The sequence below is a fragment of the Delphinus delphis genome, chromosome 2, assembly GCF_949987515.2.
Source record: "Delphinus delphis chromosome 2, mDelDel1.2, whole genome shotgun sequence".
In the NCBI taxonomy this organism is placed as follows: domain Eukaryota; kingdom Metazoa; phylum Chordata; class Mammalia; order Artiodactyla; family Delphinidae; genus Delphinus; species Delphinus delphis.
In genome coordinates, this window is record NC_082684.1 from 11,260,988 (window position 1) to 11,284,589 (window position 23,602).

Consider the following 23,602-nt stretch of genomic DNA (forward strand, 5'->3'; position numbering starts at 1 on the left):
CCCTCCGCCTCCGCCTCGGCAGCCCGCCCCGGCCCTGGGCGCGGGGTGCAGCCCCTCCCGCCCCGCGCGCGGCCAGGCGCAGCCCGGAGCCACCGCGCCCTGCGCCCCGTGCGAGCGCGCCCTGCCGGGGCCCCCGGCTCAGCCGCCCCGGAGGCCCAAACCGCGCACAAACTTTTGCTCCAGTGCCCGGCGCTCCTCCCAGGCATGTGAAGCCCCCAGGCGCCCGCGCAGTCACCAGGGTGAGGAACCGAGGCCCCGCCTAGAGGGCGGGGGACTGGGGAGGCGGCTGGCTTTAAATGGGGGCCGTCCGGCCGCTCGGGAACAGATTCTGCCGCGGGGGGGAGCGGGCGCCTCCCTTCCTCGCGCCGAGGATCGGCTGGGGCCGCCGCCAGGCAAGGTGGCGTAAGGCCCCGGAGGGGTGCGGGCGGAGATGGAGACGCGGGGGGAGCTCGTGCCCTGAGGCCGGAGGCCGGGGCTCGGCAGAGCGCGAGGGCAAACGGGGCGCGCACTGAGGTGCATGTGTTGCAGTGTGCGCAGTGAGGGCCGGCGGGGCAGAGAGGGTGCACGCAGCGTGTACATGCGGGGTCAGCGAGCGTGCGGGCAGGAGTCGGTGGGTGTGCACGGCCGTTTCTGTGGGTGTGCACGCAGGGTGAATGGTGCCCGCCGGGTTTGAAGTGTGCTCACAGTGGGAGAGAGTTGTGCATGGCTGTTTCTGGGGAGGTGCACGGGCCTCAGTAAGCGTGCTTGGCTGTTTCTGGAGGTGTGCACGGGGCCAGGGTTTGCGCGCAGGATTCCGGGGGCGTGCACCACGACGGACTGTAAGTTCTTGGATGCCGGCCCCTGTGAGTGTGCATGAAGGGTCAGCGAGGATGCAAGCTGGAATGAAAGGCCAGGCTTGGTTTACGAGGGTGCCCCAGGGTGCGGGGCGTGCCCGCCCAACCTGGACTGCTACGTGTGTGCGGGTGCGCAACCACGGTGGTGCCGGCGGCGCCTGCCTGACCCGAGCTTTGCTCCCCTGACAGTTCGCCCCGGGAGCGGGTGCCGCGGGCCGAGATGCTCCTCCGGGACCTGGTGCTGCGCCGTGGCTACTGCTGGCCCTCACTGCTGCTGCACTGCGCGCTCCACCCGCTCTGGGGCTTCGTGCAGGTGAGCGGTGGCGCGGGCTGCGCGCGCCTGAGGACCTCCTGGTCAGGACCGGGTAGGGGGTGGTTGTCACTTCACTCCCACGACCCTGGCTTCCTGAAATCGCCCCTCTGATTGGTCCTGGGAAGAGTTTAGGAAAAGAAAGGATGCATACTCTCGCTCTGAAAAGATAAGAAACTCCTGAAGGAGGCTTCGGTCCTGGCCTGCTGAGGCCTTCAGGACAGCGCCTTGGAACAGAAAGGGCTGAGGGAATGCCTTCTTGATGATAATATTCTATTGCAGAAATGCAGACAAAGAAACCTTAGAGCTTTTACAAAGTTAAAAAGAAAAATGATACCAAGAATATACCTTCTTTATTTCCCATCAGAGCCACTAGTAAGCTTCATATTAGCCTTCTTAAACTGGACTTCAACACAGAAGGGGTTGTTTCTTGTAGGTAGTAGAGTTGAGGATGTGGACAGGTTTTGCGAGGTGGCCACTGGTGGGGGAATGTAAGAAGGAGCTGTCCATCTATAAGGACTGCCTGAGGATGGAATCTTCACCCCGGGCCCCCCAGTCCCCAGGGCAGAGACCAGGTAGCCACCAACTCGAGTGACCTGTGTTAGAGTCAGAGAGATGGTAAGATGGGATGGTCCCTAGTCCCTCCCAGAATGCACACAGTCAGCAGTACAGTGGAATGGTGAAGAGGTGGACTTTGGTGTCAGCTCTGAATTTTGAGCCCCAGCTCTGCCCCTTACCAGCTGGGGGACTTTAGACAGTGCGCTTAACCTCTCTGGGCTCTGGTTTCTTCTTCCTCCCTGTGCTATTATAAGTACTTGATGAGATAAAGATTACTTAGCGCAGCTCCTGAACCATAATAAACACTAAATGGTAGCTGGTGCTGCTATTATTGATGTTAGTAATAGTAACGTCACTCCTCTGGTTAGCCAGGTACTCTGTTGATTGCTACGTAGTCTGATCAACAATTTTGAATGGTTTTGATCAGCATTTTTACCATTTCAGTCATTGAAATACCCACTCTGGGGTGTTTGCAGCTTCATGTCCTTCTGTTGGCATTTTGGGGCTTGGGGACTATTCAGGTAGTTGCCCTGAGTAGGAGGTGACAGTCCAGAGAAGATGGGATTGAGCAACACTGCTTGCCAGGCTGCCAAGGCTCATGAGCTGTCCCAAGTGACGGGGCGTTGCTGGGAACCAGGGTGGTCAGTCCTGCTTGTATGGCAGCCCTGGTGAGCCCTGGAGAGAACCAGGGGCTCTAATGCTGGAACCAGCCAGCTCAGGGGAGAGCTCGAGTGGGGGAGGGGCATACCCCCTGCTGCAGCGCCAGGCCCATCTTGTGCTCTCTTCCCTGGCTTGCTTCTGTGTCACTCACAGTTGTTTTCCTTTCGGAATTTGACAGCTTTGTTTAATGTGTGAAGCGGCAGTTATTAAACTCAGCTGTGCCTCCTCGGGATTCAGAATTTTGTCACTTCGAAACACTTGGGTGGTTTGGGACCAGTTTCTCTCGTTCAACTTTTAGCTGAACCTCAGGTGTTAAGCTCACTTCCTTTTTGTATTCGTTTGTTTACAATTTTCCCTCTTCTGGGAGACTTTTTCAGCTAGTACAGAGAGCAACATGATGATGTTGTTAATCTCCAAGGACTGGAATTTTCTGCAGGAACTAGCAGGATAGAAACAGCAGCTCCACCACCTCCCTACCCACTCCCACCACCAAAAGAAAGGATTTTGTAAAGTAGCTTCGTTTTTTAGCAGTGTTCTTCAGCCAGGCAGTGCTCACACAAGCAAATGTGTGTGTGAGTTTGTGTGTGTGTATTTCAGATGCTGTTTACTCAATACAAATCAAGTTTTGTGGAAATCAATTAGAAAAGAAATCCTCCAGGCAAGTAGAACGGGTAAAATCTTGGCTGGAGGCACTGGAAAGATTAATCTACAAATGATAAGGACTGAGAAGTCAAGGGAAAAGTGGCTTTGGAAGGAATGGATTTGGTTTTTGAGCAAAAGAGCTGAAACCAGAAGAGAGAGGAGAAGAGGAAAAATCAAAGTGCACAAAGCCATGTGTTTCCCTTTAATTGGAGAGAGTGTCATTTGTCACGTCATAGGAGTTTCTTGAATATAAAGAAATCTGTCTGTGCTTTCATGAACTTTTTGCCAGAAGAATCCCTCTAAGTCGTAAACATCTGGAAGGGTGAGACCAGCACAATAATTGGTGAAGCAAGAGGTCTGTGGTCCCTCAAAGCATCAGGTTCCAACCTTGAGATCAGCCCGGAGCCTCTGGCTGCTGCCTGGATGATAAGAAACTTAATCATTACAGTCAGATGACATTAAATGGCCACAAGGTTGGTGGGGGCACTCTTGAGGCTCTTCCCTTTTTTCCTTCATGTGTCTGGAGTTGAGATTTTGAGCTTTTGTGATTTAGGGTTCTTCTAAGTTCACTTCCACATGAGTCCTTTTTTTTTTTTTTGCAAGTGAAGAGGATGACAGGCTGGCGAATTTATTAGGTGTGACAGGAGTGTGTCTCATCAAGTTACTGTGGCGCTGTAACAGTATCGAGTTACTGTCTCGATAAAAGATGCCAGAAGCCATCATCCTTGTGGGCGCCCCCCTAAAGCAATTGTCATGGAGACAGGCTCTGATCCGGGCCTGTGGGTCTCTGTGTGGCAATGAGGAGCCATCCCAGACCCAGGCGATGCCGACCCCCTGCCCCTGTGGTCAGTCATTACAGCTTCACTTATTTAGTCAGCTGCAATTATTGGGCACCTACTGTTTGCCAGGCCTCCCGTGTTAAGTGCAAGGGATCTAGGGGTCCCTGCCTTCATGGCATTGACAGTCTAGCACCGGAGAGATTGTGAGACAAGTCATAATAGGCAGGAGTGCTCAATAGGAGCAAATAGCTTAGAAACGGGAGCTTGTGGAGGATTCAGAGAAACCTCGCGGATGCAGCGCTTTGGCTGAGACACGGACAAGGAGAAATCAGGAGTCAGGATGCAAGCGTGAGTGAAGTGTCCAGGCGGAGGAGGGAACAGCCCCGAGGTGGGAGGAGAGGGCAGGGCATTGGAAGAACGCAGGCGAGGCCTCTGTTGTAAGCCACTAACATCGTGTCTTACAGTTTGGACTTGATCCTGAGGGCTCTGGGGGCCGTGGAAAGTTTTAAGAAAGAGACGACACAACCTCAGATTGGCATTTTAGAAATCTCAGTCCAGCTCCAGCACAAAGTTTGGATTCAGGGAGGGGGCGAGGCAAGGGGCACAGGGGCTGGTGAGAGTAGGGTTGCCAGATTTAGCAAATAAAAATACAGGCGGTCCAGTTCAATTTTCAGTTGAACAATGGATCGTTCTTGAGCGTTAAGTATATCCCATACAATATTTGGGACATATTTATACTTAAACAATGTTGTTTCTCTAAAACTTTACAGGGTGCCCTGTATTTTATTTGGCAACGCTAGGAGAGAGGCAGGGCTACCCGGTGGGGATGTGATGGTGTCCTGGTTTAGGGCTGTAGCACTGGGAGTGAGGAGAGGTGGATGGATTCAGGACTATTTAGGGGGACTGGGCCAGAGAGCTACACTGGTTGGCCAGAAGTGGGAACTGGCTGCCACAGGACTGTGTCCCCCAGACCACGGTGCCAGGGACCAAATCCAGGTGACTGCGGAAGCTCTCTGGGCCCCAGGATTCTGGCCCCAGGAGGACGCGGCAGAGCAGGGACAGGATGGCAGGAGATGGCGAAACCGGAATAAAAAGTGGTCACAGGAAGTCACGATACCGGCTTTAGGCGGGTGGTTGACCTCTCTGGGCCTCTGCTCCTTCTTGGTTAAGTCTAGCTAAGAGCAAGTGACTTCAGGGGCAAGTTTCTTCTCCTTGTAAGACTCCCCAGGATGTAAACCAACCAAGCCAGGCATTGAGACAAGCTCGTGGTACTGAGGTTTCCTCTCTGCTGGGCTAAACACAACACTGCCGACCCGCAGAATCCCAAAGTGGACCCGGAGCTGGGGGATGGGGTAGATCCCGTGTTTCTCCACTGCTGGGCAGACAGTCCCCGGCACACATTTTTACTGAGCGCCCACGGAACGCCGGGCCCTGTGCAACTTTGGTAAATCACTTAGCTTTTGCCAAGCCTGTCGTCCCAGCCAGTAAGCGTGGATGATAAGAGCTACCTCTCTTGATTATCCTCATGGCGAAAGGAGAGCCTGTTTCCCATGACTGACACACAGTAGGGCTCAGGAAGTCACGCTTAGTCAGGATTGATAAAGCACAGACCCACTACCTTTCTGCTCCAAGATGCTCACAACTTAGTGTGGGAGGACATTAACAGTGGGAAAAAGGCCCCAAAGGGGAGGGTTTACGAGGTGAAGAGGCAGCACTGGGCAGCTGGGTCTCATCTGGGGGGGCGTGGGGTTCAGGACAGATTGCCTGGGAAAGCCATGTAAGAGCTGGGTTTGAAGGATGCATAGAAGTCGGCAAGTGGATAAAGGACCCGTGTAACCAGCTGTCAGTCTAGGGAGGCTCAGCGGCCACAGGCTTGCACTGGACCAAACCAGTGAGGAGCCCCAGGGGTCCCCGCCTCGGGGAGAAGGACAGCCCGCTCAGGCTCGCTAATTTTGTGATGACCTTTGGGTAAGCAGTTATGCCCGCTCGCATTTCAGTGGGACCGTTACACGAGAGACCACAGATGTTTAACACGCCGTGTGTGCCTGCACTTCCCCCACTTCAGCCTTGCAACTTGGCCCTGGTTTCCCTGCCTGTAATTTCATCACATTAAGCACTCTTATCCATATGTGCCCTTACAGCCTCTCACGAAAATAGGTCATTGTTTTGGGCCAGGTTAAAGAAACGTGCTCCCCTTGAACGTTCTTGCAGAAATTGCACCTCGGAGGGTGGGAAAGTAATTGCTTTGGTGATGGCATTGCTTGAGGTTTGCCCACTTGGTAGAGTTCAGCGGAGGAGCAATCTCAGAGGCCAGCCGTTGGGAGAAGGGAGAGTTCGAGCAACCGCCATGGTCTTAGAAGGTCAGAATCCAGATGGTGATGGGAGGGCTGACAACTACGCTGGGGGAGAAGCCAGTGGATTTGCCATGACATCTAAGGAGTTAATCATCTCCGTAAAATAACAGAAAAGGCTCACGGTCTGAGGAGATGCTCTTCCCGGCGGGAGGTAAGATTGCCTTCCAGAGTTTGAAATGCAGTCAGTGGTCCTTTAAAAACACTAAAAGGTGGTGAGCAGGAGCTTCCTGGCCTCGTCAATATTAAGTCAGGGCTGTGAATCAATCCACCGCCTGCTGCCATTCCGGTAGCCGTTACCCATCCTGTTCACACCTGCCAAGTGGCAAGGGAGCAGCCGAGCCCTGCTGGCTCTGTCTGCGGGCCTGGAGCACGTGCAGCAAAGGGTCTGCACTGGCCCCCAAAGGCAGGCCTTCCGTGGCTGGTTGCAGGGAAATTGGGGATCTGGGTTTCTACTCACCGGAGATGACAGCCAGAGAGATGAACTGTGGGTATCACTGAAGTAGGGGTTGACCACCAACTCTTCCTTCATGTCTTTAAATCAGCTGTTCTCTGGACAGGCAGAAAATGCTAGGTTCAAAGGTCTATGGCACTCTGCCATAGAGAGGGATGTTGGCAGTTGGTCTAAACCAGCCGTTCTCTCACTGGCTACATAGTTTAACCTGGCCTGCTTCAACAAATACGCATGCGCAGCTCCGCCTGTAGAAATGCTGACTTCACTGGCGTGGGAAAAGCTCGAGCATGGGTATTTTTTAAAGCTGCCTGGAGATTCTGATGTGCAAGAAAGGCTGGGAACCGCTGGGTGAACACAACCCACTTTTGCTCCCCTTTTTAGTTTACAGATGGGGAACGTGGGACTGGTGTTGAAAGAACACCAGCCCAGGAATCAAGAGGTGTGGATTTTGGTGAATTCCAGGCGTTTCCTTAGGTGTTATGATGGCGAGAGAAAAAACAAAAGGCCTGACCCCTGACCCCATAGACCTTAGAGTCCAGTGGTAGATAGGCGGCTGAGCTAGGTAAAGGCCCCCGTGTGGATTTCTGCCTCACAGAGTGAAATCCGGTGCCAGGAGAACCTGTAAAATGGAGATCTGACCTGGTGGGGGCGGGGCGGTCAGAGATGCTTCCCTGAGGAGGTGATGGCCAAGCTGAGTAATGGCTAAAGCAGAGGGAAAGGTGTCGGAGAAGATTCCAGGCCACTGGAGCAGCGTGCTCAAAGGGAGGGAGCGTGACCAGGCGCCAGGCACCGGAAGGAGGGCTTCGAGAGCAGAGCAGAAGGCCAGAGCAGGAGGGGAGGGGGGCCCTCCCTTGCAGGGCCCTGTGGCCCGGTGATTCCCCGGAGCTGTGGGTGAGCGTCCGGGCATGGCGGGGCGGGGGCTGCAGGCAGTGTGGTCAGGTGTGTTTCCCACAAGGCCACTCGGGTGGCTCGTGCATCACACTGGGGAGGTTGCTCTGCTCCCCTTCGTCACGTGCGCCACCAGAGCAGAGGCCTGGCCGGGTAAGGTTCCTCCCCCAAGGCGGGGGGACCTTGGCCCAGAGTGGACACAGAGAGGCCATCAGGAACTGTGGCCAGAGAGGAGGCGAGGGCTTGGTCCTGCACCGTAGCCGGGCAGATGGGAGAAGCGGTTAGGTCAGGTTACGCAGAAGGTAAAATCAGTGTCCTGTCACCATCTGGGTGTGAGAACCTCAGGCGGCCACTTCTCCTGCCTGGGCCTCAGTTTCCTCATTTGCACGATGGGGAGATTCTAGAAGCCTCTCATGAATGCCCAAGCCAACTGTCCCGGTCCCACAGAGCTGGAAATACAACCTAGGGCTCCATCCCTGACAGGCCAGCCCCGCGTAACACCGTTCCCTGCGAGCCAGCCCAGTTTCTGGCTCTTCCTCCTGCCTAGGTCTGGGGAGGGGTGCGTGCGTCGGGGTGGTCCCGCTTGGGCTCCCAGATGCCGCATTGGCTTCTCTCGGGCGCCCGTGCCCATTCCTGCAGGTGACACACGGGGAGCCCCGGAAGTCCTGCTCCAAGGTGACGGACAGCTGCCAACACATCTGCCAGTGCCGGCCCCCGCCCCCGCTGCCCCCGCCCCCGCCGCCCCCGCCGCCTCCCCGACTCCTCTCCGCCCCAGGTAAGTAAAGGCTCAGCTCTGGTTCCGGTTTCTCTTCGCGTTTTCCTGGGCCCAGGAAGGACCTGGGAAGCAGGTTCCCGGGAAGCCAGGAAGCAGAGGGCAGCCTTGCTTCCTTTGTAATTTTCCACTGGCCGAGCAGGAGGGAAGCCAAGACCCAACTTTTCCCTGCAGTCTGCAGAACGCCTTTCCCACAGAATGTTCCTGTGAGATGGAGAAGGATGTTTCTCCATTGGTTAATCAGATAAAAGTCAATCTCCATTTGATGAGTGGCTCTGCCTGGATTGTTCCGAAGGCCAGACCTTGAAGGGGGGCAACCATGGGCACTGGTCTGAAATACCCCTCTCATGAGCATGGTTTCATTTTTTGATTTTAATTCATGTGTAAGGGAGCAATTAGTATAGAACCGAGGTGGAGGCTCTGAGAGCAAAGTTACACGGGTGCCGTTCAGCTATTTGCAGCAAGTTCTGCCACACACACACACACACACACACACACACACACACACACACCCGCGCATCCCCTCCCCCGCCTCGTCACTTGTTTTCCTTGATTTCATCTCTGAACAATCTGATTGCAAACAAAGGAGGGTTTCTTTAGCCAGAAATGGCTTCAGTCCTGACCCGTAGGGGTTAAGCTCCCTGCTTACAATTGCCAGTTGATAAGGTCTCTAACAAGAGATTCTGTATTCGGGTTTGATCACTCAAGTTGCGGCCTATAGAATGCCCAAGCTCATGTGTGGAGCCACCTCATTAAACACATCTCCGTTGAGTTATTTGGGGCATGTTTTAAATAACTTTGACGAGGCTTATTCTCTGGTAAGCCATGTTTCCAAGCTTGCGGTGTGCAGGCAGGGATGCGGTGTTCTGGTGGAATCTTTTGCGGTTCCCATGTGTTTCTGCAGTTTGTCTGCTAGGCCCCCACCTGTCTCCATTCTTCCCTGACTCAGTGCTTCTCAAAGTGTGGCCCTCAGCATCGCCTGAAGCATTCGTTTTAAAGTGACGCTGCACAGGGCCACTTCAACCCACTAAGTCAGAGCCTTTGGCGTGGGACTTAGGAAGTGGCATCCTAACAAGTTCTGAGATGATGCAAGTGCAAGTTAAAGTCAAGAACCTCAGCCTACCAGGCCCTGTGCTCCCGGCCTCTGCAGGGTCCTGCCATCCCAAGATGCTCACCCTCCTTCTCTCTCCTGAAGGAATCCCTGGGCTGTACTGTAGGGCCCCCCCTCAGGCTCCTGGCCCCTCACTCCCTTCCCTTCCATGAAATTCCTTCTCCCTCTGCTATTCAAGCTCCAGGCCCCTGCTGCTTCCAGGTGTGTTTGTACCTAAATGGATCCACATCCGCCAGTTAGAGTCTGTTCAGTTCATCTTGTGCGAACCGAGCATCTGTGCCAGACACAGACCTGAAAGACCATTCTGGTCTCTGGGATCTCTCGGCCTCAAGGAAGGCCTTCTGTCAGCAACCGACAAAAAGTGACCTGAGAGAGCACAGAAATTGTTCTCCAGGTGCACTGGAAACCCTTGAGTGGCTGGGCCAAACTACAGCCACAGTAACATTGACTTGGGTCTTCATAATAAATGGAATTGTTCTAGGTCATTGAAGGGGTGGTGGGGAAAGGGCATCCAGGCAGAAGGACCATCGAGAGCAAAGGCTTGGAGGTGTGACGCTATGGGACTTCTCATGGGAGGTCCAAGCCCCTCAGACTGTGATGTGCCTTGTGTGCCTGGCCGAGTAGATCACATTTCATCCTGTGAATCGCTGTTTGCCAAACATTCCCCTATCCAGATACCTCCTGTTGTTTGCCTTATTTTTTTTTCTTTAAACAGACTCCCTTTTGTGTTGATACAAATTAATCTCCAAAGAAAACTTTAATAACTACCATCAGTGAAAAACCAGAATCACTTGCGTAAGTAGAAGGTGACATAAAAACAAATGCAAACACACCGGTGTTTTAAAGTTCTAGCCTGTCGTGAAAGGTTCTGAGCTCGAGGCCTCCTTTCTTTCTGCTAAAAAGGGAGCGCAGCAGGTGGTAGGTAGACGGGTGGCAGAGCTGTAGTAGCCCCGTGCGGAGATGTTTCTCAAGAAAGAAATCAGAAGCTTTGTGAGAGAATCAAAAGGGGCCTAAGTTTCTTGTTCTATGTTTCTGTGTGTCTGAGCACCAGGTCCACGTGTCATCCAATACCAGCTCACTTACCTGCAGGGACACGCGCCCCATCCTTTAGGAAACGCTACTCTGGGCAGCGATGAGCCCACGAAGGTATTAAGCAAAGAAGTGACACGATCCCACACCGTCCGCTTCAGAGTCAACTTTCCTGACCATGTGGAGGGTGGATTGGGGTGAGCTACCCGACTGGGGTAAAGAGGGGACCACTGAGATACTTCAGGCCCCAGACCAGCCATGGAGGCCTGAAGCCAGGTGGGGGGCTGTGGAGAAGGGGAGGCGGGTGGCCGTGCCAGGTGTGAGGGGACGGAGGCCTCCTGTGAGCTTGAGGCCTGAGAGCACTTCTGGGTTGGAGGACAGCAGGTGTAGTTTGATTCTATGGTAGGACTTTTTCAGTTACAAGTAGCAGAAACCCATCTTGAAGTGGCTTAAGTGATGCAAAAACTAGAGAGAGCTGTTCGTTTTTTGGCTCATGTATTGGAATATTCCAGCAGCAGGTCTTATATGATGACGGTACTGGGTTTCTGTGTCCATCTCTCTCTTGTGATTTCTCCCGGGTCACCTTTTCTCTCAGGCAGGCCCAGTCTCTGTGGCTCCAAGCTCCAGGATTCCATCAACCTTACAGTTAGTAATCTCCCTACAAGGAGAGCTTCTCTTCCTCAATCATTCAACTAAAGACCCAGGGCTGACTTTCACTAGACTAGCTTGAGTCACATGTCCATCCTTGAACCAATCATGATGGCCTACGAGATGGAATGTGCTGATTGGTCAGGCCTGGGCCATGTGACCACGGTTGACAGTTGAGGCTTATGGATAGAGGTTAAGAGGGTGGTGGCTTCTGAAAGGAAAATCCAGGTAGAGGGGTTGTAACCCAAGGATGAAGACGTGGACACTGGGCAGGAGGACAGTGGATGCACCCCCCAGCCATGGGGTTCCTGGCAGATTAGACCAGTGGCAGAGAATGTATTTTGTACACTGTCTTGGTCCTCACTGAGCTCAGCCCAGAACCCCACACACGAGTACTGCCCGGTAATGTCAGACAGAGCTATGGCCACATCCACAACTTCTGCATATTCTTTAATCCCTGAGGAATTAGCCTCTCCCAGAGGGCACGGGGCTTCAGCAGGTGTGCACGGAGCTCCCCAGGTGCTGGCAGGGGCTTGGAAGTCAGCTAGGATCAAGAGAGGAGCAGCTCCTGCCCACAGGGAGCTCACGGTGCGGTGGTCCGTAATCTGCAGAGGGTGTGTCTAGGAGTGTCCTTTCCTGCCATCTTTCTGGATACACTGGCTCCAGGCACATGCCAGCCTTTGCTCCTTTGGTCATCAGATGTGCCTGCATCCCTGCCGCTCACAAGGGCTTCTGATTTACCTGGTGAACGTTTGCCGAGTGTCTGCTCTGCGTCCAGCCCTGTGTTGGGTGCACTGAAGGCCCACAGAGAGTTGTTCTCAATGGCGGGGCCCGAGTAATGAAAAGACTGAGAACACGGCATGAGAGGTTGAGACCCTGAGCCTGGGTTGATATGCCAGCCCTGCCACTTCCTCTGCATGATGGTAAGAGGGCTGATAAACTTTTTTTTTTAATTTTTATTTTATACTGGACTATAGTTGATTTACAATGTTGTGTTAGTTTCAGGTGTACAGCAAAGTGAATTAGTTATACATATATCTATTCTTTTTCAGATTCTTTTCCCATATACGTTATTATAGAATATTGAGTAGAGTTCCCTGTGCTATACAGTAGGTCCTTGTTGGTTATCTATTTTATATATAGTAGTGTGTATATGTTAATCCCAACCTCCCAATTTATCCTTCCCCCCAGCTTTCCCCTTTGGTAACCAGAAGTTTGTTTTCTATGTCTATGAGCCTATTTCCAGTTTGTAAATAAGTTCATTTACATCATTTTTTTTAGATTCCACATATAAGTGATACCATGTGATACTTGTCTTTCTCTGTCTGACTTACTTCACTTAGTATGATCATCTCCAGGTCCATCCATGTTGCTGCACATGGCATTATTTCATTCTTTTTTATGGCCGAGTAATATTCCATTGTATATGTGTACCACATCTTCCTTATGCATTCATCTGTTGATGGACATTTAGGTTGCTTCCATGTCTTGGCTTTTGTAAATAGTGCTGCAGTGAACATTGGGGTGCATGTGTCTTTTCAAATTATGGTTTTCTTCAGATATATGCCCAGGAGTGGCATTGCACGATCATATGGTAGGTCTATTTTTAGTTTTTTAAGGAATCTCCATACTTCTCCATAGTGGCTGTACCAATTTACATTCCCACCAGTGGTGCAGAAGGGTTGAAATAGGGCTGGTAAACTTAAGCCTGAGTTTTAGGTGTGAGGTTTTCACCCACCAATGGGGTTGACTGGAGGATTTATGGAAGTGGCAAGCACTTTTGAAAACTGGACCGGTATCCATTGCTGCTAACCATTGTGGGAAACGGTATCCATTGCTGCTAACCATTGTGGGAAAATCTTTCTGATAAAGAGCAGCCTCTGAGTGTTAGACTTAGGGAAAAAAAGCGGTGCTTTGGGGGAAAGATATTTAATTCCAAAAGGGGCAGGAAGGGAGGATCAGGACAACATGGGAGAATTTCCAAGTAGACCTCGGATAGGCAGGAGCACAGGGTGGCCGGACAGTCCATGGAGAGGCTGAAGCAAAGGCCCGGAGTTCGGAGCCCGAGGATCAGGCAGGAGGCGCCCTGCTGCAGGAATGTCCTTCTGCAGGAGTGTGGACATCGGTACATGTGTCGGGGATAGAGGGAGAAAGAGGACACAGGGAAACCTCTGTACCTACTCACACAGACCTATAAAGTCGCCTGTAAAAGGAAGAGCCAGAAACGTTTGCCAGAATTGTTGGGCATCCTCCCTGTGGCCACGCAGGCCTCCCTCTTCATCCAAACAGCAGCTGCTGCTGCCCTGCTGCTCCGGGCTACCAACGTATCCCGGGTTGGCCGGGACTCTCCTGGTTTTAGCCCTGAAAGCCCTGCCTCCCGGGAAACCCTGTAGTCCTGGGCAAACTGGGATGGTGGGTCACCTACTGCTGGGCCACCCTTCTGGCAGTGGCAACATGGTCTTTCAATTTATTTCTCATGTTTTATTTTGTTTTACTGTGAAACTTTCAAGAGCACTGTCCCCTCACCCCCCGCCTCCAGCTCCATTCTAGAACGTGTTGATCACGGGGGCAGCTCAGCCCCACATTTGTCTGTGGGTCCCCAGCTCGGCTGCCCCTCCCAGCCGCCCTGGGACGTCTGTTGAGACAGCCTTGCCCATGAGTCCTACTTGCCACCGAGAAGGAACTTGGAAAGGGTTCTTGTGATGTGGAAGATTCTTGACCGGCATCTCCAGTTTCTGCCCTTTGTTTCCCAAGCTCTGCCCACGTCCTTCACACTTTAGGTGGCGACTGCCTAGGGCAGCTGCACTTTGTAAACCTTTGCAAACAGTGGGAGGCACTAGACTGGGTGATTCTCAAATGCAGGTGTGGTCCGAATCCCCTGGAGGGCTTGTCCAAACACAGGTTGCTGAATCCCATCCCCAGAATTCCTGATTCAGTCGGTCTGGGGTGGGCCAGAGGATTTGCATTTCTAATATATTCTCAGGTGACACTGATGCGCTGGCCGGCCAGGGCACACCCTTTGAGAACCAGTGTCCTAGAGAACGGCAGTCAAGTCAAGGGACTTTGGAGTTACGTGCAGCTCTTCCACTCCGAGCTCTGCGACCCTCGGCACACCTCATCCCTCTCAGCCTCAGTTTCCTCATCTGTAAAATGGAGCTAATGATACTTAACCTCAGGAGGGATTGCAGTGAAGACTGGAAATTATACAGCCTGTACTTGGCAGAAACTACATGCTTAAAAGTGGTGTTACAGCACAGTGGCTCAACCTGGCTGTCCTGCCCTCTAGATCTGGGGTCCACCCTTGTTCATGAGCTAAGTGATTTGGGCAACGTGTCCTTAACAGCTTGGGACCTCAATTTGCACATCTGTGAAGTGGGGCTAATGACAATACCTGCTGCATATGGGCTGGGCGGTTGTGAGTATTCCATGCCATGAAGTTAACACAGCGCAGAGCCTGGAACCCAAGTGACACTCACTGAATGGCAGCTAATAAGTAATACTAATGATAACAGTAGTAGTGATAATTATAATACTAGGTCACTGACGTTCAGGCTGGGAGTTGTTTAAACGTGGTTCCGGCACCTCGCTGCTGAGAAAGGAACATCTGATTAGAAACGCAGGGAGGAAATGAGTGCTTTAAGGATGTGTAGATGGCCCTAGGTATTCAACAGGAAAGAAAAGGTTTACTGAGAGTACCACTCCTGCCCCAGGAGGGGCAGCTGTCACCAGGCTTGTGATCCCCAGGGTCAGCCCCAGAGTCCCTGGGTGAAAGTATTTCTGGAAGGCATGGGCAGGGGTGAACCCTGGCAAAGCAAAGGAATAGACGTGCTCGAGGACCCGACCAAAAAGCCCACGGCAGCTGCCAGGGCTCAGGACTGGGCCGACTTTGTAAATGTCAGTGATGGCCCACTCGTCCCCGCATGTGACTCAGACGCTGCGGCCGAGGAAGGAGCCGTGTACCAGCCCTCAAGGAAGAGCATGTACACCCCCTCCACGAGACCTGCTTCTGAGGCTGATGGGGCCAAAAATAGCTGTGGCAGAACAGAGGCGTGAGCCTGCATTCCCATAGTGCCTGTCTTTAAGGAGCTCAAAGCACTGAGATAGATTTGATTTTTCACCTTCATTTTATTCTTAGAAAAACCCGAAGAGAGGTTGACTCCGCAAAGGTCACACAGCAGTGGTGGAGCTAGGAATGGGGCCACCTGGTTCCCTTCCTATGTGCCAAGGGCCACGTTTTAACAGAGAGAAGCAAGTGGGACTGTGGAAGTTCTAGAATGCTTTTTTTACTCAGCCAGAACACTAGGAGGAACTGGTACTCAGCCCCCGGTACTGAGGTGGAAGGTCTGTGCTTCTCTTCTCCTTTAATCCTCACGTACTCCTTTGTAGGAGGTCGTATCAGCCCCGATTTCCCTTAGGAGCCTGGGACTCAGAGAGGGTGACTTACTTGTTCTCGGCGGCCCAGCTGGTAAGGAGGGGAAGTACTTCCAGGTCACCAGATTACTTCCTGCTGAGTCCTCTGCCTAACTCTCCTCCTCCATCCCTGAGAGTCCGCTTCAGGGGTCCCCTTTCCTCTCCTTGAATGGGCCTCGCTCCTTCCTGTCTCGGAGCCTCTTGTATATACTAGTCCTCGTGTCTGCCAGGCATCCCCTCAAAGTAGTTAACCTCAACTCAGGCAGATCTCAGCTCAAATATCCTCCAGGAAAACCTTCCCTGACTTCTACAGAGGTCGCTCCGTTGCCTGTTCTGGGTCTCGATGGCTATGGGGTCAGTTGCGCCAAAAGTTAGTGGTTAAAAAAACAACCCAAGTGTACTGTCCTTTCCTCTCAGCAGTTATGGGGGGTGACGGGGCTCCACCAGGAGGGTCTTGCTCGGGGTCTCCGTGCAATTGTAATCAGTTGGCTGGAGCTGGAGCCACGTCGAAGGCTCCCTTGCTCGTGCCTGGTGGCTGACGAGGGTTCCTGGAGGGGTCCCCAGCTGGTCTTGTTTCTCCACATGGGCTGGGCTTCCTCACAGCATGGTGGCAGGGTTCCAAGCTTGAGAAGCAGGTAGAAGCTGTACGCCTTTGATGATGTAACCGAGGAAATCATGCGGCATCGTTTCCGCTGCATTCTGTTCCTTGGAATCGAGTAACCAAGGCTGCTCAGCTTCTAGGTTCAGGGAATTCGATTCCACCTCATGGTAGAGGAGTGTCAGGGAATTTGTGTACGTTTTAAAACCACGCACATACATACACACACTCTTTGAACTTTTTCTTTTCCTTTATAGCAATCATCCTACTCTTTATATCTAATTAATCATTTGACTAATGCCTGGGCTTTTTGCTCGATACAAAGAATCGCGTGTGTCCGCCGTGTCCACTTACAGCCCAGCTTGTTAGCATATGCCTGGCGCATCACAGGTCCTCAGTAGCTACTAATTTGTTTCTTTTGCAAAGATTCTTATGCTCTACTGTATGCCAGGCACTGTGCAAGGTTCTGGGCACTGTGCCAGGCACTGTACAAGGTTCTGGGAGTGCAGTGGTGAACAGGATGGAAGGGTCCCTGTGTGGGGGACAGAAAATAAACCAAAACTATCGCCAGAAAAATAGAGGATAGCATATCCTACAAAGGTAATTAAAATCACAAGATCTGATAGGGGGTGACTGGGTGGTCACTTAGATTGTGTGGTCTGGGGACAGGAGATGACATTTCAGCTGAGACCCGATTGAAGGGAAGGTGTGGGCAAGGAAGACGTGGGGGAAGAGCGTTCCCAGCAGAGGGAACAGCAGTGCGAGTTCCTCGTGCGCTCGGGGTGTGTGAGGGGCCATTGTGGCTGCTGGCTGAGGCGAGGCCCAGGGGGAGGGCCTGGGAGGCCAGGGAAGGGGTTGGGGTTTTATCTTAAGTGTAAGCAGAAGCTTCGAGAGGGTTTTGAGCAGGGCTGTGGTGTGGCCTCATTTATACTTTACAGAGCCCGGCTCCCAGCACGGAGGGTGTCCCTTCGGTCCAGGTGGTGATGGGGAAGCCTGTGAGGTGGCCTGGATGGGGGGAGGGGAGAGGCAGCAGCGTCAAGGCCTGGTCTGATTTAAGATGGTTTTGGAGGTGAGGTGATGGCTGCGGTTGTAGGGAACGAGGGCAGCAAGGATGCTGTTAGGTCCTGCGGAATGAAGAAGGGGGGAAGCCTCAGGACATCACTCACAAGCTCCCCCTCCTTGGTCCCCTTGGACGTTTGTGATCTCAGCAGCGGGATAATGACTCAGACCCGGGTGCTGCCGGGAAGAGGCGAGCGTGTGACATGGGACTTTGGATATCCAACACAGGCTGTGCCACTTGGGTCGCTTCTTGTTTCACGGGCCATGTTGGTGCCAAGCTGGTCTTCACTGCTGCCGTTGATCTGGACCTTGGGGTATTGGATGTTCATCATTTGCGGGAGGAGGGGTTTCTGTGCTGTTATCTTTGAGCCACTTGTCTGGTCTGTGAGTAGTAGGATCTGGTGGCTGGGCCCGGCTCTGTCTCTTACCAACTGTGTGCTGGTCACTCAACCTCTCCGAGCTTCCGTTTCCTCATCTGCCGAAGGGGGTTCAGGATGCCGTCCTCAGAAGGTACTTGGGGAGCATGAATAATATGTGGGCCTAGCCCAGCACCCGCTACGTTCCCACTCCCAGTAAATGGGCTCTTGTCAATATAATCCTTGCTTGAGCAAATCTCTTATCCAATCCAGTCTCAGCTCTCCCATCCCTAAAAAGGCCTGGCTGGCTCTGCCCTGAGTTCCCCTCGACACTGAGCATCACGTGTATGGTAGCGTGATTTTCTTGTGCCCGAACTCGAGTGTCTGATATCCGTAATATCTTTCAGTACATGGAATCGTTTGTCTTCCATGTATTTGCTCATACCCAGCAAATAAAAGATTACAAATTGACGTGGACTTTAATTTCTTAACAAACCTATACTCGTTGATTTGAACAAACATTTGCCAAGAGGTTGTGCCCTGGCAGGTCTTGGGGCTGCAGAGGTGAGCCGTGCACAGCCCTGCCCTCAGGTAGCCTGCCTCTGGCTGGATGCCTGAGCCCTGCTGCATATCGGCATCCCCCGGGAGCTTTAGACACGACTGGTGCCCGGGCCCGCCCTCAGTGGAGGTGCTTCTTGCGTGAATCAAGGTTGAGACCCTCGGCTGGAACCGGAGGCCAGAGGCAGGAAGTGGTCTGTACCAGAAGGAGGAAGACGTGAGGGCCCAAAAGCCCGGTGAGGCTTGCACGTGCGTGACCTCCTGGTACGGCTACGGGCGCTGTGATGACCCCAGAATTGGGGCCACACAGGGCAGGGAGGGTGCAGCCCCCATAATGGAAGGGGAGCCTGCTGGGTGGGGGGCATGATCCTGGCTAAAGGGCCCCGCCTGTCGCACCGGGATGGAAGGCTGGTTCTGACGCCCTGTGACTCTGGCCTCACGTGGACCTCGTTTTCCTCATAGGGCTGTTGAGAGGGTCACATGAGTTTGAAGGTGACGGTGCTTAGAACAGTGCCAGCACGGGGTGATCGCCCTGCCAGACGTAGCTATTTCATATTATTACGGAAGTCATCTAGAATGTCCCTCTTACGTCCGGGTCAAAGCGGCCAGCCTGGCCCGTTTAGTTTCTGATCCAGCCCCTGAGGTCGGGGACTGTTGTTTCGTCTTTGTCCCCAGAGACAGCTCAGAGCTTGACATGGAAAGCGCACACTGAGTGTTTGAATATATGAATGCATGTGTGACTAAATGAGGAAGACAGAAGAGAAACTGTCCAGGGCAGGGGGGTAGAGAGGGGACTGACATGTTTTTAAGCGTCTGCCATTTGCCAAGGAGCATTTGGGACCATGTCTTATTTAGGGCTCGATGGAGGGTGGGGTGTCGACTTACCCAGGCAGAGCTGCAGCCCTGGCAGTTGGAAGCCCAGCCAGCGAGCCCAGGAAGGGCACCAGCAGCACCCGGTACAAGCTGTCACCTTTTTCCACTGTCATTGCCACGGTCAGACCCAGATGGACCCACATCTCCTAGCTAGGAGCCCACACCTCTCTTTAGCAGCCGAGAAAGCACGTCAGCATTCAAGCGAGTGTTCTCCTTTCGTAAGGATACCTAATTCATATATTTAAAGAGCAGCAAATCACTCACAGACATTTACTCATTCAACAAACATATGGAGAGCTCTGCTGAGGCCACAGACTGAGGAGGACACAGTGGGTAAGACAGGGCGAACCCAGGGAAGCTTCAGCGGGGGACAATCCGGGCTCTGCTTTCTCTCATGTGGAGTTTGGGATGCCTGTGGACAGCCAGGAAAGGTAGAACACACAGGAATTGTAGGCTAAACGGAGCACCAAGTGTCCGCAGGCCATCGGGCCCCTGAGAGGAGAGGGTCTGTCCTAGAGCAGGTGTCCTACAGGAGGCACTGGCTGAGCTGAGCGGGGATGATTCTCCAGGTGAGGGCTGGGCGTGCTCACAGCACAGAGAACGGCAGGGGCAAAGGATGGGAAGCCACGGTGATGGGAGGCATGGTGAGAGAGGAGTGGAGGTGTGGCAAAGCCTGACAGTGTGCGGGAGTCTCAGACTCACTCCCCGGGCGGTGCGAGCCCTGGAGGGTCCGACTGGGTCCGACTGGAGAGCTGCCACCTAAGCTGCCTTTACTCAGCCCTGGCTGGGGTCAAAGTAGAAGGAAGTTGAAAGCAGAGGGTGGGGAGGAGATGGTGGCCTGGGACAGGCAGCAGCTATGAAGCACGAGAAATTTCAGGACTCAGTGACCAGCTGCTGTCCAGGGTGAGGGAGAAGGAAGACTCTGTCCTGGAGACAGGACACGAGGGAGAGGGATGGCCTCAGGAGTTCCAGGCTTTGTCACGAGGCATTGGAGGTGGCACAGGACAGCGGGGGAGATGGTTGGCTGGTGGGTCTGGAGTTGAGGGCAGAGGGCTGAGCTGGCCCTAAGGATGGGGTGGGAGCAGCAACGGCCTTGGGGCCCAAGCCACTGGAGGTCACCTGGGGAGAGCAGGGGGAGGACAGAGCCTAGGGTTCCGGGAAAGAGGAGCCCGAGAAAGGGCAGCCAGAGGGGAAGGAGGAAAACCAGGAGAGGGGAATAGGCAAGGAGTCGAGCGCTGGGAGGGCTCACGGGATTCGTAACCAGGCGCTGGTATCCACCCTCCTGTATCCACTTACCTTCTCCTCTAGAGTGGAGAAGAATGAAGGAGGAAGAAGCTTAAGAACTGAAACAAATGCGTGCTCCCACTTAGGGACCACTGGAAGTCAGGTGGTGATAAAGTTAGTCCAATCCAGGGAGACTTCAGGGAGGAGGCGAGCCCACTCTGCATACCTGCAAGGTGGGGAGAGGTACGATTGGCCTCAGGAAGATGAGCTGAGTGGGAAAGGGCATGAGCAAGGTAGGGGAGCTAGTGTGGACGTGGCTGGGAGCAACCAGGGGCCCCCAGTGGAAGATCTGGTCTGCGTTGTCACAGGTGGGTGTGCTGATCAGGGTTCAGAAGCAGAATCCCCGGGATGCTAGGAGCTGAGGCTGGGGGAGGCGATGGCAAGACCGGGAGACCTATATTCATTCAAACATTTCTTGAGCATTTCTACATTCCAAGAGCTTGGGCTACACCGTGGAACAAAGTCAATGCAGAGCTGCTACTCTGGCAGGGGAGAGAGAGCAGAGAGCAATAAACTTGATGAACCTTTAGGCTGTAGGGTGTGCTAGAAATGTAAGTGCTATGGGAAGAAAGCAGCGAGGGGTGGCCGGACACTGCAATTGCTACACGGCGAGCAGCTCCAGTGGGGTCTGCCCCAGAGATGCTGGGACCAGGGCTGTCCTGGAACCAGGACAGAACCATCTGATTTCAGGTCCCAGCGAGCCCCTCAATGAGCACTCGGATTCGAACAAGGCTCTGATGAAGGGCTTTGTAAGTGGCCTGGTACTGGTGTAATTAAAAGAGGGAAATGGTTTATGCATCTGCCAGGTGGGGGATGAACGCCTACCACCCAGTGCTTCTGGGTGTGACGCCTGAGTCCTTCATCACTTTCATGGCACTGTGATTGGCTATGCAGCCCAGATCTGCCCCACCTGTATCTCCAGGGCCCTGGGACTGGCATTCCCAAAGTCACCTCTTGGGTCTCAATCCTGGCACCCAGGTCTAGCCCAGAGCAGAGGCCTATTGTGGAGGAACCATCATGGAGGTCATTTCCGTGGGTACAGGAAAAGAGTTGAACTCTGTAAGAAACATGGTGATAGTTTCTCTGAAGTGAATCAATGCTGACAAATGAAAATAACAGTTGGGTTTAAATATACTCAGGAGCAAGAAGCCACTCTTTTTTTTTCTTTTTTTTTTTTTTACTGAAGTCTAGCTGATGTACAATATTATATGTTACAGGTGTACAATATAGTGATTCACAATTTTTAAAGGTTATACTCCATTTGTAGTTATTTAAAAATATTGGCTATATTCCCTGTGTTGCACAGTATATCTTTGTAGGTTTTTTGTTTTTTGTTTTTTCTTTAATTTATGGCTGTGTTGGGTCTTTGTGCGCGGGCCTTCTCTAGTTGCAGCGAGTGGGGGCTACTCTTCCTTGCAGTGCGCAGGCTTCTCATTGCAGTGGTTTCTCTTGTTGCAGAGCACGGGCTCTAGGTGCATGGGCTTCAGTAGTTGTGGCTTGCGGGCTCTAGAGCACAGGCTCAGTAGTTGTGGTGCTTGGGCTTAGTTGTTCCATGGCAGTGGGATCTTCCCAGACCAGGGCTCGAACCCGTGTCCCCTGCATTGACAGGCGGATTCTTAACCACTGTGCCACCAGGGAAGTCCCTGTAGCTTATTTTATACATAACAGTTTTTCCTCTTAATCCCCTACTCCTGTATTGCCCCTTCCCCCCACTGGTAACCACTAGTTTGTTCTCTGTATCTGTGAGTCTGCTTCTCTTTTGTTACATTCACTAGTTTGTCATATTTTTTAGATTCCACATATAAGTGATATCATATAGTATTTGTCTTTCTCTATCTGACTTATTTCACTTAGTGTAATGCCCTCCAAGTCCACCCATGTTGCTGCAAATGGCAAAATTTCACTCTTTGTTCTTCTTTCTCTAGTTGCTTTAGATGTAACATTAGGTTGTTTATTTGAGATTTTTCTTGTTTCCTGAGGTAAGCTTGTATTGCTATAAACTTCCCTCTTAGAACTGCTTTTGCTGCACCCCATAGGTTTTGGATCATTGTGTTTTTGTTTCCATTTGTCTCTGGGTATGTTTTGATTTCCCCTTTGATTTCTTCAGTGATCCATTGATTGTTTAGTAGCATATTGTTTAACCTCCATGTGTTTGTGGTTTTTGCATTTTTTTTCATGTAGTTAATTTCTAATCTTGTAGCGTTGCGGTCGAAAAAGATACTTGATATGATTTCAATTTTCTTAAATTTACTGAAGCTTGCTTTGTGGCCCAGCATGGGATCTATCCTGGAGAATGTTCCATGTGCACTTGAAAAGACAGTGTATTCTGCTGCTTTCAGATGGAATGCTCTGTAAATATCAATTAAGTCCATCTGGTCTAATGTATCATTTAAGGCCTGTGTTTCCTTATTGATTTTCTGTCTGGATGATCTGTCCATTGATGTAAGTGGGGTGTTAAAGTCCTTCACTATTATTGTGTTACCGTCAATTTCTCCTTTTATGTTTGTTAACACTTGCCTTACATATTGAGGTGCTCCTATGTTGGGTGCATATATACTTACGATTGTTATATCTTCTTCTTGGATTGATTCCTTGATCATAAAATTGCATTTTTTTGTGGCTGAGTAGTATTCCATTGTGTATATATACCACATCTTCTTCATCCATTCATCTGTTGGTGGACACTTAGGTTGCTTCCATATCTTGGCAGTTGTAAATAATTGGGGTACATGCGATGAACACTGGGGTTCATGCATCTTTTAGAATTAGTGTTTTTGTTTTTTTCAGGTATATACTCAGGAGTGGAATTGCTGGGTCACATGGTAGCTCAGGAGTGGAATTGCTGGGTCACATGGTAGCTCAGGAGTGGAATTGCTGGGTCACATGGTAGCTCTATTTTTAGTTTTTTGAGAAACCTCCATCAAGAAGCCACCCTTGGTTTCTGCTATGGAAAAGCTCACAACCTGGGGCTTCCCTGGTGGCGCAGTGGTTGAGAGTCCGCCTGCCGATGCAGGGGACGCGGGTTCGTGCCCCAGTCCGTGAGGATCCCGCATGCCGTGGAGCGGCTGGGCCCGTGAGCCGTGGCCACTGAGCCTGCGCGTCCAGAGCCTGTGCTCCGCAACGGGAGAGTCCACAACAGTGAGAGGCCCGCGTACCGCAAGAAAAAAAAAAAAAGATTATAAAAAAGCTCACAACCCAAAACCCTTCTAACTTTTTGGTCAAGAACCAAATGAAACTAGAGTCCGGATGCCCAGTGGGAGATTGTTGCAGGTGTTCAGACATCTGCTGAACTCCTGCTCTGGGGTGGATGCTGTGGCAGGAGCTGGGGATGTGAGGATATAGTGGTGATTACATGGCAGAAACGGAGGCTACAGAGAGGGCCCTACCTTGGACAGAGTGGCCAGGATAGGTCTCTCCGAGCTGTCTGAT

At 52.3% G+C, this 23,602-nt stretch overlaps 1 protein-coding gene across 3 annotated transcripts in view; it reads left to right on the forward strand.

Moving 5' to 3' along the window:
- The first annotated feature begins 350 nt into the window (after window positions 1-350).
- PRIMA1 (proline rich membrane anchor 1) overlaps window positions 351-23,602 on the forward strand; it is a 62,728-nt gene continuing 39,476 nt past the window's right edge. For all 3 annotated transcript variants that reach the window (XR_009518201.1, XM_060003336.1, XM_060003337.1), the window contains exons 1-3: window positions 351-397; window positions 1,023-1,146; window positions 8,115-8,250. Coding sequence is in view for 2 of the 3 variants with exons in the window: in XM_060003336.1 (XP_059859319.1) it covers window positions 1,054-1,146; window positions 8,115-8,250 (229 nt within the window). In the remaining variant the exon portion in view is untranslated. The remainder of the gene's footprint in view (window positions 398-1,022; window positions 1,147-8,114; window positions 8,251-23,602) is intronic.